Source organism: Poecilia latipinna, unplaced genomic scaffold (assembly GCF_001443285.1).
Source record: "Poecilia latipinna isolate Pla-1442-1.1 unplaced genomic scaffold, P_latipinna-1.0 Scaffold565, whole genome shotgun sequence".
NCBI classification, from domain to species: Eukaryota; Metazoa; Chordata; class Actinopteri; order Cyprinodontiformes; family Poeciliidae; genus Poecilia; species Poecilia latipinna.
In genome coordinates, this window is record NW_015113181.1 from 511 (window position 1) to 13,874 (window position 13,364).

Genomic DNA, 13,364 nt, shown 5'->3' on the forward strand with positions numbered 1-13,364 from the left:
TGGTTTTTAATAACAGGTAGAGAACAAAAAACCTCTGAGGTGAAGCCAGTTAATGTCAGACGCTGAACTGGGGATATGTTATTGTGTTGTAATTATGCTAGGTACTCTGTTAGAAAGAGTAAAGCGTAAACAGCCACGGGAGGGGGTCAGCGCTCATTTTCTTCCAAGCGGAGTAATTACCTTAGAAAGATGGATGCTAATAAGACAGATAAGCATCCTCTCTCCCCAGCATGCTTGTCATGCGCCTTCTGCCAATTAGTTCCTCGTTGCATTCATGCTGTGATAACAACCTGACCCGAGTGTCTGGACATGCCGCTTATTTCTCCCAAAATATTTAGTCCATCTCACCCGCCCCCCCGCCAACACGTCTCTGTCCCCGTTTCTCGGCTACCTGCGGCGCCAGCTCGCCGTTGGTGATGATTTTGGCGATCAGGCTCCACTTTCTGTTGCTGGTGGCGTTGTGGATCATCTTCTTCCTCAGCAGCTCGCCCACAGACATGTACTGGAAGCCGTAGCGCTCGGCGATTTTCAGGCTCTGTGTTCCTTTGCCGCTGCCAGGGCCACCTGAGTACAGAGGGAGAGAGAGAGAGAGCTGTTGATGTTTTTGGGGAGGTTTGTTGTCGTGTGTGTGTGGGTGAGTGTGTGTTGGTGAGAGAAATCAGGCCTGTGTGTGTAAGTGTGTGTTTGTGGAGGAGGAGGACATAAAGAAACAGGTACGTGTGAACCTCCTACATTTGGTAAGAAATCATATTTTCTCACCGAATATCTTTGGATTAATGGTGTCAACATTTTCTTATCAACCTAAAGCAGAATTGCAAACATAAAATGATTATATTCCAGCAAAACAAACAGTGATAGACCTTTATGAAGTTGATCATTTGAGTAAAACTGCCTGAAGGTTGATGAAGAAAAACGGAAACTTGAGTAAGATAATTTTACATGCCGAGGGAAACCTTGTGGAAACCTGAATGCTCTTTTTTCAGAGTTTTGCTTCATTTCCATGTTTCTGGAAATCTCTGCTAGAGTTTTTCCAGGTTGAGACTATAGTGTGTCATAAATAAAATAAAATTCAGATGATTAGGTTCCATGGATTGTGTTTGAACGGGCCGCACAAAATGAGTGCAGGGGCCGTAAATGGCCCCCAGGCCCTCCTTTGAACACCCTTGGTCTAAAGAGATTGTTCAGAGATGAATGATAAAAGATCTTCTCTCTGCAAAAGCAAATATTCAACAGGAACATGAATTGTGTTCAGATTAAATTTCTATTGTTTGTCTTTTTTCAGTGAGAGTTTTTAAAATAAAAGATGGATTTACTTTAAGTGTTTTTGCACATTTTTACTAATAAAAATGGCAGAAAATGTTGTTGATCTGATAATTTTGTGAATTTCACAAGAGTCTGGACTGTGAAGGTATTTATTTTTATTTTTCCTCTTAGGGATTCAGACAAGCATGTTTTGTTTATAGTTGGTAGGAAAATCAAAGTCTGTTTGAAAGCCACAAAAAGCAATAAATAACAGCGAGATAAATTAAAACTATTAATTTCCATTTGCATGATTGTTTGATTTCCTCGTGTCTCTTTCTACCGCATTGTGTCATGCGGTCACAATGCGGTCATTATGACCACATGACACAAAGCTTCAGGAAAATTATGTTTACCGGGACTTCAGTATCCATTTGATTTGTTTTGATTATTTATTTTGGATATGTAAGATGTCTTCCACTTAAAGTTTGTTGATCTTTGACATCGTGTTCTTGCATTATTACCATTTCACTACTTGCAAATGGTCTCAAAACAACAATATTATGATTTTTTGCAGTAACGTCTGGGGTAATTTGTCATTGTGACAGGTCCTTTGTATTTGCATTTTGTAATTCTTCTTCACATCCTAACATCCTCCTCACAGCTAACAGCTTTCTGCAAAACCTGACACACAAAACATTCACATGATCTTCTGCAGAGGTGGCAGCAGCTGCCATGCTGCTTTTCCCTTCAAAACCGGGGCACAGCATGCTCTTAAAGCGACGGACAGGGACTGGCTTTGTGCTGCGAGGACAAACACCCATCAGCCGCTCCACAGGGAGCCATTCAAAAAAAAGAGCTTCAAGAAGAGACCGAAGTTGTTTTCTTGCTTCTTCTTGATTTTTTATAAACCGACTTGAGGCTGCGTTTGAGCTAAGGTAGGTTGTTGTGGAAATGATTAACAAGATAAATGAGATTATTTGACAGCTTAAAGCAGGCACGCCAAGGAAATCAGATTAGGAGTGTCAAACACACTGAGGAACATGAAGCAAGATCAACTCTGATGATACAAACGTAGAGAGCTCGGATACCAGGAAATGGACTTAGATTCCTATCCAGACCACAAAGTTCTACTTCAGCATCTTTGCATTTCTAAATCCTTTAATATGAAAGCACTGAGCATCGTTTGCAAGGGAGAAAATCCTATCTCATTATCGGTGGGGGGACCATGAACAGGGGAATTTCTTAAGATCAACTTTGGGGGGCTTGGCAAAGTTATAGTGAAACATCATGTAAAAGGTGGATTAAAAAGTTTTTTGATGTGTTAAAGCTGCAGGACCAAAAATGACTATCAAGTGGTAATGCACATCAAACATGTGTTTTTGTCAGTAAACAAATTTTTGAGAATTGTAGAAGTCAAACTCATATTGAAATGTTTTGATATTTGGTTTGGTTCAGTGTCACTGATCTAATCTCTGCTACACCTTTACAAACACTTAAGGCTTTAAATAAAAACAAGTTTTAATGAGTAACTCCATTTAATAAAATTCCTCATAAATATAGATTTTTCCATGTCCTGGATGCCTAAGAACCTATAGAAATAACAAATATCTGGGAAGTACCATAACTTAAACTTAACACTTAAAGCACCAGGGCTTTTATTGAAAAATATCCTCATGTTTTTCTACTTATTTTTTGACACAAATGGAACCCCATATAAAGGCTCTACACTGATTGTAAGAAATAAAGGCATAATTTTCTGTTTTTCTATCTGCTCTTTCTCTCCTCTGCTCCCTCCCGTTTCAAACTCTTCTCATTAATATCAGTTAAAGGGCTAAATATGATTCAAATATTTCCTACCTTTGACAAAAAAGCTCAAGTCTATCAGAGCAATGTAACCAGTTATGCTTGTTTTGATTTCCAAGGCAGTTTATCATGATTCAGCCGAAGTAATGAAATAACGAACTGCAGTCTGATTTTTATTGTTAATGTGTTTCTTCCTGTTGAGCAGTGAGAGTAAATAAAATGTGTTACACGTCTTTTGCTTTAAGTTTTTCCTTACTGAAGAGTGTTTGTACTGCCTAGCCACAGCTAGCTCCACCTTCAGCTGCTGTTGCTCCTCCTACACGTTGGACTGAACCATTCCTTCAGAGATGGCGGGGGGGCCTAAAAAATATTCTTATTTGTTTTCTTTGATGAATGGCGGATTCATTTAGCTCTTTGTTTCTTTCGCCTTTTCATATTGATGTTGTTTAGATTCAAATGTTTCTTTTATGATTTCTTTGTGGGGACAATTCTAGACTTTTCCAAGATATTTTCCGACGTCTCCGGGTTTTCCGCCCATGACCGTTTGTGACGCAACACACACTCACACACCTTTTCTGCTTCTCATCTGACGGAAAACACGCTGTGAATGTTGGCGTTTTGGCAGCGCTCCCTTACCGATGACGAGGATGACTTTGGGTCGCGGCCTGGACGGGTCGAACACCTCGTACTCCTCGATGAGCTCGGCCGTCTCTGACAGGTCCGAGTCGCTCTCGATGGAGAACTGGCTGATGGGAGGGAGGCGGTCATACCGTCTGTAGGGGAAGTTGGGGCTTTCGGGCAAAACTGTGGCACAAAGACAGCAACGAGATTATATGAATTCAGATTTCTGAAACAAAGTTATGTTTATACATCGATAAACGACTATTCCTGAAACGTCTAAGTCGTTTTAGGAATTGATGAGTTGACTTTACAGTAAATTAGAGAGAACAACATATTAGCTACCTATGCTAACAGAACTGCGTTGCTAATATTCTGTGTAGCATATCTATGTTTTAACAGTTTACTTCATTTAACAGAGTCAACGGGCTAATTTATCAGAAGACTAGATTATGACTGATACAGGGAGCAGACAGAGACTTCACTGTCTCTGTCTGCTTGCACTAGCAAGTTTACTGCTTGCTAGTGCCATATATTTATAGTGAACATTATCTACAACCAGTATTCACACTAACAGTGAAAATTGTCTGAATGGCCAATCAAGTAAAACTTGCATAACTAAGCAAAACAAGATAATTCAGTTTCTGGTGTTTTAAGTATTGAATACATATCTGTCACAACATTAATGCTATTAATAAATTTACAAATTACTGATACAATCTGCTACCTTCTACTTTTATGTTCTACTCTACAAAACTATTACTACATTTTGAACTTTTGTACATTTTCCCACATTATAACCACAATCCTCAACACATTCTAATGAGATTTTTAGTGATAAACCAACACAGAGTATAAGTGAAATAATCTGCCAGTGGAACTAGTACTTTTTCATCAATATTATAAATTATTGACTTATAACAAACTTTCATATTTTGCTAAAAAGTTATTTGTAAGTTAGTATTCTAGAAATAAGACAAAACTATCATATTTGTTAAAATATCATAGTCCATTAGACCAAAAATTCTTGTGTTTTTGCAGTGGCATAAATCAGACGGGAGGCAGGGATGAAATTAAGACATCAGAGCAGATTTTCCTTTCCTCAGGCTTTTGAAACCTGGCAGATATGAGCTTCAGCCACAAGCTCCATTTATCAATAACGCTCATCTGCCAGCAGCTCTGCTCAGCAAAACACTGCCGCTTTCAGACTTTCTTTTTCTTGAAATCGAAAACCTGCCGGTCACTGCTTTTCTTATTTGTATGATCTTTTGTGGCATAACCAGAATAACTACAGGTATTTTTTTTTTACTTGCTCAGACACAGACAGGATGTTGCAGATCTTTGTTTTCAAAGCAGCAAAAATACCATACTTCGGAAAATAAGAAAGGAAGCGTTAAAGTTTAAATAAAAACATTAGCCTGCCGATTCTGACTCTGTGTAGCTGAATTAGATTTTGCCTTGCAAATTTCGACCAGGTTTTGCATAAACAGGGATTTTCCGCACTGCATCCACCTGCACAGGGTTATAACTGTAATTGATAACCGCTGAAAGGGCAGCAAAGATTACAAAGATTACTGATTAACTGCACAAGTTTGTCTCCAGTGAAGCGAGTTCATTCACGTTGGCAATTAAATGCACACTGTTTCTGAACAGGAAACGGCTTATCTGAAAAAATAAAAAACAAACAAAAAAAACCCCAAAAACACCAATTTTGCAGCGAGAGCTCAGGTGTCTCACTTTTGGCACTTTTCAGAGCGTGAGAGTGGGTGACGCACATGGATACACATCACATTAGAGCCAGCGGAAGAAACCTCTTATTCTCCGTCCTGTACTTCAAAGGAAAACACAAAAGCCTGAACAGAGGATCTGTGAATGAACTCCTCAAGATGCTCTGCAAATGTCAGCACCCTTCACCGTTAAAACACGGAGCAGAATGGGATGCTTTTAGCTTTCTTCAAAAGAAAAACATTTTATTTCTTACTTTTGCGTACATTTCATGACAATTTTTTGCTATTAAATTAGGTATTAGCTGTAAAACATTTTACTTCTTTTGTCAGAACTAGGAAGCATTCATGTCCCTTGTATTTCATCACAATTTTTCATATTACAATCATGAATTTAAATGTGATTAATTGTAATTTTATGAGAGACCTAACAGTAGCACATGACTGTTTAGTGATTAAATAATGATGCGTGACTGTCCTTGCTGCATCACATTGAGTTTTTCTTTTTTCTTTTTACAAAGCGTGGTATTCATCTTACTTTATGCTGATAAACCTAAATAAAACCCAGTTCAGCCTACAGTATGGATTTAAAGTTTTATCACAATATTATGTGGAATTACTGTCAATAAGAACTATTTACTACTGCTACTTCTTTTTACGTCTGCATGACAGCTTTTATAGCCCCACTAACACAAATACTGTTAAACATTCCCATCTGTGATGTTTTCTTTATGATGCAAGTCGCATAAAGAAATGTGATTTATATCACTAAACTGCACACTAACTGGGGTTACGATGGGTAGTTATTTGTTTTTGTTTGTTTTTATTGATCTGTACAGCATCAGCTGCTTTTAGCATGAAGGGTGCTTTATAAGTAAAACTGATTGATTGATTGATTTAATCATATTTTCAAGTTTGATATTTATTAAACGAACAGTGGAGAAGAATGTTAAAAACAATCCTGACCTGGACAGTTTTGAAGTTTTTAAACATTAATTGGGATTTACTGTGACAACAATGAGTGAAACTGTTACCATGATAAGAAATTTTTCATGATAAATGACACAACAAGTTCAACCTTTTTTTTCCCATTAGTTATCTAATTAGTAATCAGAGTATCAGTATAAATCATCAGGGCTGACTACAAGTCTAAGGTCACAAAAAGGGCAGCCAGCATCTCTGCAGACCCCACACATCCTGGACACAAACTGTTACAGATACAGAGCGTTTACAAAAAACAGTTTCTTCCTCCAGATAGCCTCTCTGATGAGCATCTTACAGTCAGATACTCTGCTGAGACATAAAAAGCATTTTTGCACTGTCACATCAAACCCTTTTTTTTTAATGTCTGCAAATATATTTACATAAGGTTCCCTTATTCTTATCTTATTTCTCCATAAGTTTGTATGTTTATACTTGATGTGTGTACGCTGTGAGCAATGGAAAAGCAAAGCCAAATTACAAATTTTCAAGTTAATTCTGATTCTTGTAACATTAGTAGAGAAACATCACGATGAAGACCGAGTTGTGGAGAAGTTTAAGGCAAGGTTAGGTGATAAAACAATATCCCACTGTCTCATAGAGTTCCAGTCTGTCGCACTGCAAAAACACAAGCATTTCTGGTCTAGTTTCTAGTCAAACATACAACAAGACTTTTCCCCATAATATAAGTGAAATAATCAGCCGGTGGAATTAATATTTGCTCTACAGCATTGAGCATTTATTCACTTAAAACAAGCTCATATCTCTTGCTGAAAAATTACTTGTAAATTAGTTTTGTTTTATTTCCAGTGTACTAAAATATTTGCACTAGAAACTAAACCAAAAATACTTGGTAAGGTTTTGTGTTTTTGCAGTGAATCTGACAATCACAAGGCCGTTCGCCTTAACCTGCAGGCATGGAGACGATTAAACTCCGATGGAGGGAATAAAAGATGTTTGAGGCCGAAAACAATTTAAGATTGAGAGAGGTTTGTCTTCCAGCAGCACAGCAACCCGAAACAGGCAGGCAGAGCTAACATCAAAGAGTATGCATGCGTTAAAATGACCTCGTCAAATATAATTAATAATCTGCAGCAAGACTTAAATGTTGAAGTTCACATGAGCTCTCCAGCTCTCCCTTCCGTCTGAGCTTCACCTGTTTTGCAAAGATAAATTGGGAAGCAAACAAGCAAAAATACAAACACTAAGAAATAACTAGACCTAATGAAACGAAACCGAATGAAACTAGAGTAACGATAAATAACTATATGAAACAAACATAACTAGAACACGATGACGAGCTGAACTAAAGGAAAACAGGAACAAGACTGACCGAACCAAAGAGGAACAAAACCCAAAGTGTCAGACAGAGGTGAAGAACTCGTTGAGACATAATCCAAAGAAGTTGCGACAGTAATTTCACCAAAGTTTTTACTCGTTATGGTAGAATATGAATGCATATACTTCATATACTTACACTGCAAAAAACAGAAAACCTTACCAAGAATCTGATCTAGTTTCTACTGCAAATATCTTAACACACTTGAAATGAGACAAAACTAGTTTTAAGTAAATTTAATACAATAATAAGACATTTTCACGAGTTACAGGTTAAATAATCTGCAATTTGTACTTTTTCTAATCAATATTAAGGAGTTACTGACTTAAAACAAGCTCCGATATGTTGCTCAAAAGTTACATGGAAGTTAGTTTTGTGTGAACTAAAATATTTGCACTAGAAAGTAAACCAAAAATACTTGGTAAGGTTTTGTGTTGGTAAGTATACTGGTAACTATATAATTACCAGTTTCTTGGTAACAAATTGCATTTCTTGGTAATTAGGTGCTATTTTGTGTTGATGTTTCACATAATCAATAAAATACAGTTTGTGACCAAATACGCTGTAACAAATGGCTGTAAAAACTACATCATGATAATACGGTAAGGTTTTGAACTGAAATGCATATTGAAAGTATTTGGGATGTGACTGCGTCATGTGCACAGCTGTGCTGTAAATTTTAAATGTACAGGTGCATTGTGGGATATTTATCGGCTGGAGGCGAACGTCCACGGGTTAGAGAACGGGGCCAACAAGGACTTTCACCAGGTAACTACTTTTTAAAACATTTTTATTGCAGTTTTGTGTTTGTTAGTGGATAGAAATATATTTTATGTGGTTACATTTTCAGCATTTGGCGACTTTTGTGGATAAACTCCCATTAAAAGGCCTTGAACTGCTCAGTCTAAGCCGCTGGTGAACAAATCTACACTGCAAAAACACAAAATCTTACTAAGTATTTTAGGTCTAATTTCTTGTCAGTTTGTAATTATTTGGTTTTAATGGATTATAACTTATTTGTTGGTTCTTTAGCAAACTGAATAGACATATGAATACCACAACATGTTTTTAACGAATTATTTTGTTCTTGGCTTTCTTTGTTTTTAAAAACCAGTTTGAAATAAATAAATATTTCTTCATGTTTCGGCACTCTTTTGTGTTGGTGTACCACATAATCAGTGAAACACTGATTATACAGTTTGTGATAAAACGTTTTCCTACTTTTATGGACAAGTAGTTCACATTAAAAGACCTTGACCTTTCTGCAGCCTCACCGTTTCTGAAGAGCGACCGGCGCGACTGGCCGCCGTTGAGCGGAGGAAGGGACTTCCTCTCCTGGCCCACAAAAGTGTCCCACCGCACCTTTTCGGTCCCGCCGAGCTCCCGGACTTTCTTCAGACAGCCTTCCAAGTAGTCGATGGGGTCATCGGGCCGGTAGTACATCAAACCTGTCAGCAGACTCTGTGGGGAGCGCAGAGGATGAGGTGTAAAGTTAGAGGAGAGAGGCGACAGCGCATCGTTGTTGTTCTGTGGGAGTAAAGTGGAGCTGAGCAACTAATGAGATCTAAAGTTCAAAACCTGCCTGCTGTCTGGGCTCCGGCTGGAGAACCAATCATCTCATTTTGTCCATGACCCTGTCTGGCAAAACAGGGCAGCACTGCAAAAACACACAATCTTACCAGGTGTTTTTGGTCTAGTTTTCCTTGCAAATATCTTATTACACCTGAAATAAGACAAAACTAAATTATAAGTAACTTTTCAGCAACATACAGGATCTTCAGAGTCAATAATTCCTTCACTTTGATGAAAAAGAACTGGTTCTGTTGGTAGATCATTTCACTCATAACCAGAATCTGGTACATTTACTCAATTAACTTCTTGAAAAAAACAAAAAAAAACCTTTTATGAGTATTTTTACTATGCTATACTTTTTACTTTTACTACAGTATTTTTATTATGAAGTATTTCTACTGTTATTTGAGTAAAATTTCTGGATTTTCTACCCACTCAATCAAGAAGAAACATGTTTTAACCAGAAATTCACCAGACACACACCTGCAGTTTTTGTTAAAGTTTTATAAGTTTTGTATTGAAAGAAACTAATTTGGAAACATTTTATTTTGCCTGATTTTGTTATTTTTTGCCTGAATTATTGTCACTTTCATCCTTAAAATACAAACATTTCCACTTAACTTTATATTTTGGTCCATCTAATGATGTAATTTTTAAATGTTAAATTATATTATTGATAATTTAATCAGTTACTCAGTAATAATACTTTTTTACTCTTAAGTAATTTCTTGGACGGCTACTTGTACTTTTACTTGAGTAAAATATGTAGAAGTATCACTACTCATACTCATAGTTTTTGGGTACTCTGCTTATAAAATTAGAAAAATGTCTTGTTATAAGTGAAATATTCTGCCAGTGAAACTAGTATTTTTAATCAATGTTAATGAATTATTTCCCTAAAAGAAGCTAGTATATTGTTCTAAAAAGTTACTTATAAGTTAGTTTCTGCCTCATTTCAAGTCTACTAAGATATTTCCACAAGAAACTGGACCAAAAATGCTTGTTAAGATTTTGTCCTTTTGGCAGTGAGGACCCCGATGACCTTTTCTTTCTATTGGTACTATTAAAAAAGGAAAAACCTCTCCCCTAACTGTTCCCAAACAACACTTTCCTCAGGGACTTCCTTCCTGATTTCCACCCTTCCTCCACCTCTAATACATCCTGAAAAGCCTCCAGAAGTTTCATCTACTTTCTGGTCAGACAGATGATGAAAACAGCATCTGAGCATCAGTTGCATGCACCAAAATAGTAGTTATGATGAATGCAAATAAGCAGCAGTGATTGCACTGATTGCTTGCATACATTAGCCACACAACACAGTGGAAATTGACTGTAATTAAGTGGAGGAGATAATTTACTGTCCTCCACGCAGAAGTAATCTTATATCAATATTGCTACAAACTCAGAACGTAATGATGTGAGACATGAGAGAAATGTGGGAAGACTGACACTTATATTGTTTAAATATGGGTGCGTTCTTGCAGAAACAGTCATTATTTTTACATTTATCTGCTAAACATCTGCAATAACTTAAAATGCATAATATGTATGTTTCACTACAGTTTTTAAACCGGCTTCTGAATCATTAAACCAGCACGATGCGCTTGTTTTTAAGCTTTCAGCTGTAATATTTTCTGCTTCACTGGTAAAAGATGACACATAAGACCTTCTCCAGCGCACATTGCAACGCTTCAGACATCATGTCAGCTCCATCTCTCACCTCAAACAGCTGAGGTATCTCCCTCCGTGCCAGATACTCCTTGGCATCGTTGGTATTCATCTCCAGCTGGATTTCCTCTTTATTTTTAAATGAAAAAACTTATCGGAGGCGGATTTTTCCCACCTGTTTCCCCTCTGATTTATCTTTGGTTAATGAGCGAGTTCGTGACAGATCTCCTTTCAGCGCATTTTTTCCGCTCCTGTCCTTGCGGACTTCTCAAGTGGATTCCTGCAGGTGATGCCACCGCGCCGCCCTCCTCCTCCTCCTCTTCCTCCGCACGCTCCTTGGTGCGGATGCGTGGCTCGGTTGGACTCTTTTTCTCGCCTCCCGCAGCGCTTCGCTTGCAGCGCGCAGCTCCGGTTTGGACGGTCTGTGCTCTGCTGACAGCAGCTTGCGGGTTCTGTATGCAAAAGAGCGCACGCCACGCCTCCTGGTGGCGTTTGCGGTTAGAACTGAAACTTCATGTTTACGCACAGCGCGTCCACACGAAAGAGGATGAGGGCCACTGAAAAAACCGTCTGCCCTTAAACTCAGAATTACGACTGTTTTCTCTGAGTCATGCAAATTGTTTCTGACTTTTTTACTAAAATCATAAATGTTTGAACATGCACCATAAAATTTTAAAACTCAAAAGAAAATTAGGACAAGCTTTTAGTGTGGATAAAGTGCAGATTTCTAAATGATGTAGCAGGGAAGACACGGTTATACGACAGCTTATTAATTTAAGGTGAGTGTAGATAAAAAAGGGAGCAAATTTCCTCCAAAAAAAAAAAGTTTTTGTTTAGAACATTTCTGAGATTAATCTAAATTTTTTTAAAAAATTTTCTAGCATATTTTTGACTTTTCAAAATAAGAAATTTCTAATTTTTCTCTATAATTTTCTGGTATCGTCTCAACATGTGAGTGTTTTGATTATCTGGTTTTTATTCATTTGCAAACTGTACTCTGGTTCCCACTTTTTAACTGTCTTCTTCTTCTCTGAGTGGCATTTAAGGCCAAGTTGATAGAAGACTCCTTTCAAAATGTGACTGGGCTAAATTCATATTTGCAAAGTAAATATTCGTAGACTATTAATAAAAAGTAACTGTGTAGTTTGGTATATTATTATGTTGATGCATTTTACTTACTTCTGTATAAATATTATTAGCTAAGTAAAATGTATTTGCATCTCACCAGTAATGTGAACTTTCCACAAATAATCAATCAATATGAATCTTGATTATTTTAAAATCTGGACCACCACTTTATTACGGCTCCAAAGTATTTCAGAGGTTTGTTTTATATATTTAGGCTTTGTTGGTTTGTCTCTCTTTCCAATCTCTTCCCTGCTTTTCTGATTAAAAATTATATAAAAGTTTAAGACAGTAGCTTGAGTTGCACTTCACAGATTTCATTATTATATAATGAGCTGTGAGTTGGGGAAGTGATGGATGCAGCAGGTCAAAGCAGCAGAAGCAGCAGCAGGGATTAGAGTGGCTTTCAGTGCTCTGAAATCACACACCCTGCTGTTTGACAGAGCTGATTCTGATGCTGCCTGCTGATCAAGCTGACTCTATGCTGGACTTGGATGAATAAATTTTGCATAGTTCCTCCTTTCAGAGCAAGCAGATATTTAAATACTTACTTTTAGCTTTTTGCCAACTCGCAGGAGAGGATATTTGAATCCAAAGATGTCCAAATCAATAACTAATAAGGAAGTAATAATTATCCCCATATACAACAACAAAACCAGTCAAAGACACAATAGCATGAAGCCGATCTTTGTCTTGCAATAGGATGTTCAGTTTGAATGTTGAACTAATCATAAAATCAGGTTTATCTCTCATTTTCTTAGAAATGGCATGTAAATAAAGCAGACGACATGAAAATCAGAAGATGGATAGAGCAGAAATAAATGAACATAATGGCAATGCAAGAGATGAACATCTTTAATCTTTTGCAGATGACATATTAACCCTTTAATATGTCATCTTGATCGACCTTGACTACTGTCTTTGAAAGTGTTCCTCTCATCGTTTAATTACATGTACTTCAGTTATCTTCTATACGTTCGCCAGAATAAACATCCACATTTTATGAATGATTATTTTGTTGTCTTGTAACTTAAGACACAAGGCGATTAAAAAAAAGAAGAAGTATCATTAATAATATTATGACTTTTGCTTTATTTATATCAGTAAAGTAAAAGTTATTTTGAGGCTCTAAATGCATTTGGACCCTTGGGCAATGCAGATCAAACAAAGCCATTCTTGTGTATTTTTTATTTAACCAGGAAAAACTTTTTGAATTTAAAGCCTCTTTTGAGTGACCCAGCCAAGACATCAAATATATATATATATATATATATATATATATATATATATAT

At 37.0% G+C, this 13,364-nt stretch overlaps 1 protein-coding gene across 1 annotated transcript; it reads right to left on the reverse strand.

Annotated features, from left to right (window-relative positions):
• Positions 1-319: 319 nt before the first annotated feature.
• LOC106953147 (adenylate kinase isoenzyme 5-like) lies at positions 320-11,405 on the reverse strand. Its single transcript, XM_015041712.1, has 4 exons — positions 11,000-11,405; positions 8,982-9,168; positions 3,682-3,849; positions 320-564 (listed from the first exon to the last, which is right to left on the reverse strand). Exons 1-4 carry the CDS (start codon positions 11,057-11,059, stop codon positions 335-337), a joined length of 645 nt encoding a protein of 214 aa, XP_014897198.1. The 5' UTR covers positions 11,060-11,405; the 3' UTR covers positions 320-334.
• Between the last annotated feature and the right edge of the window lie 1,959 nt (positions 11,406-13,364).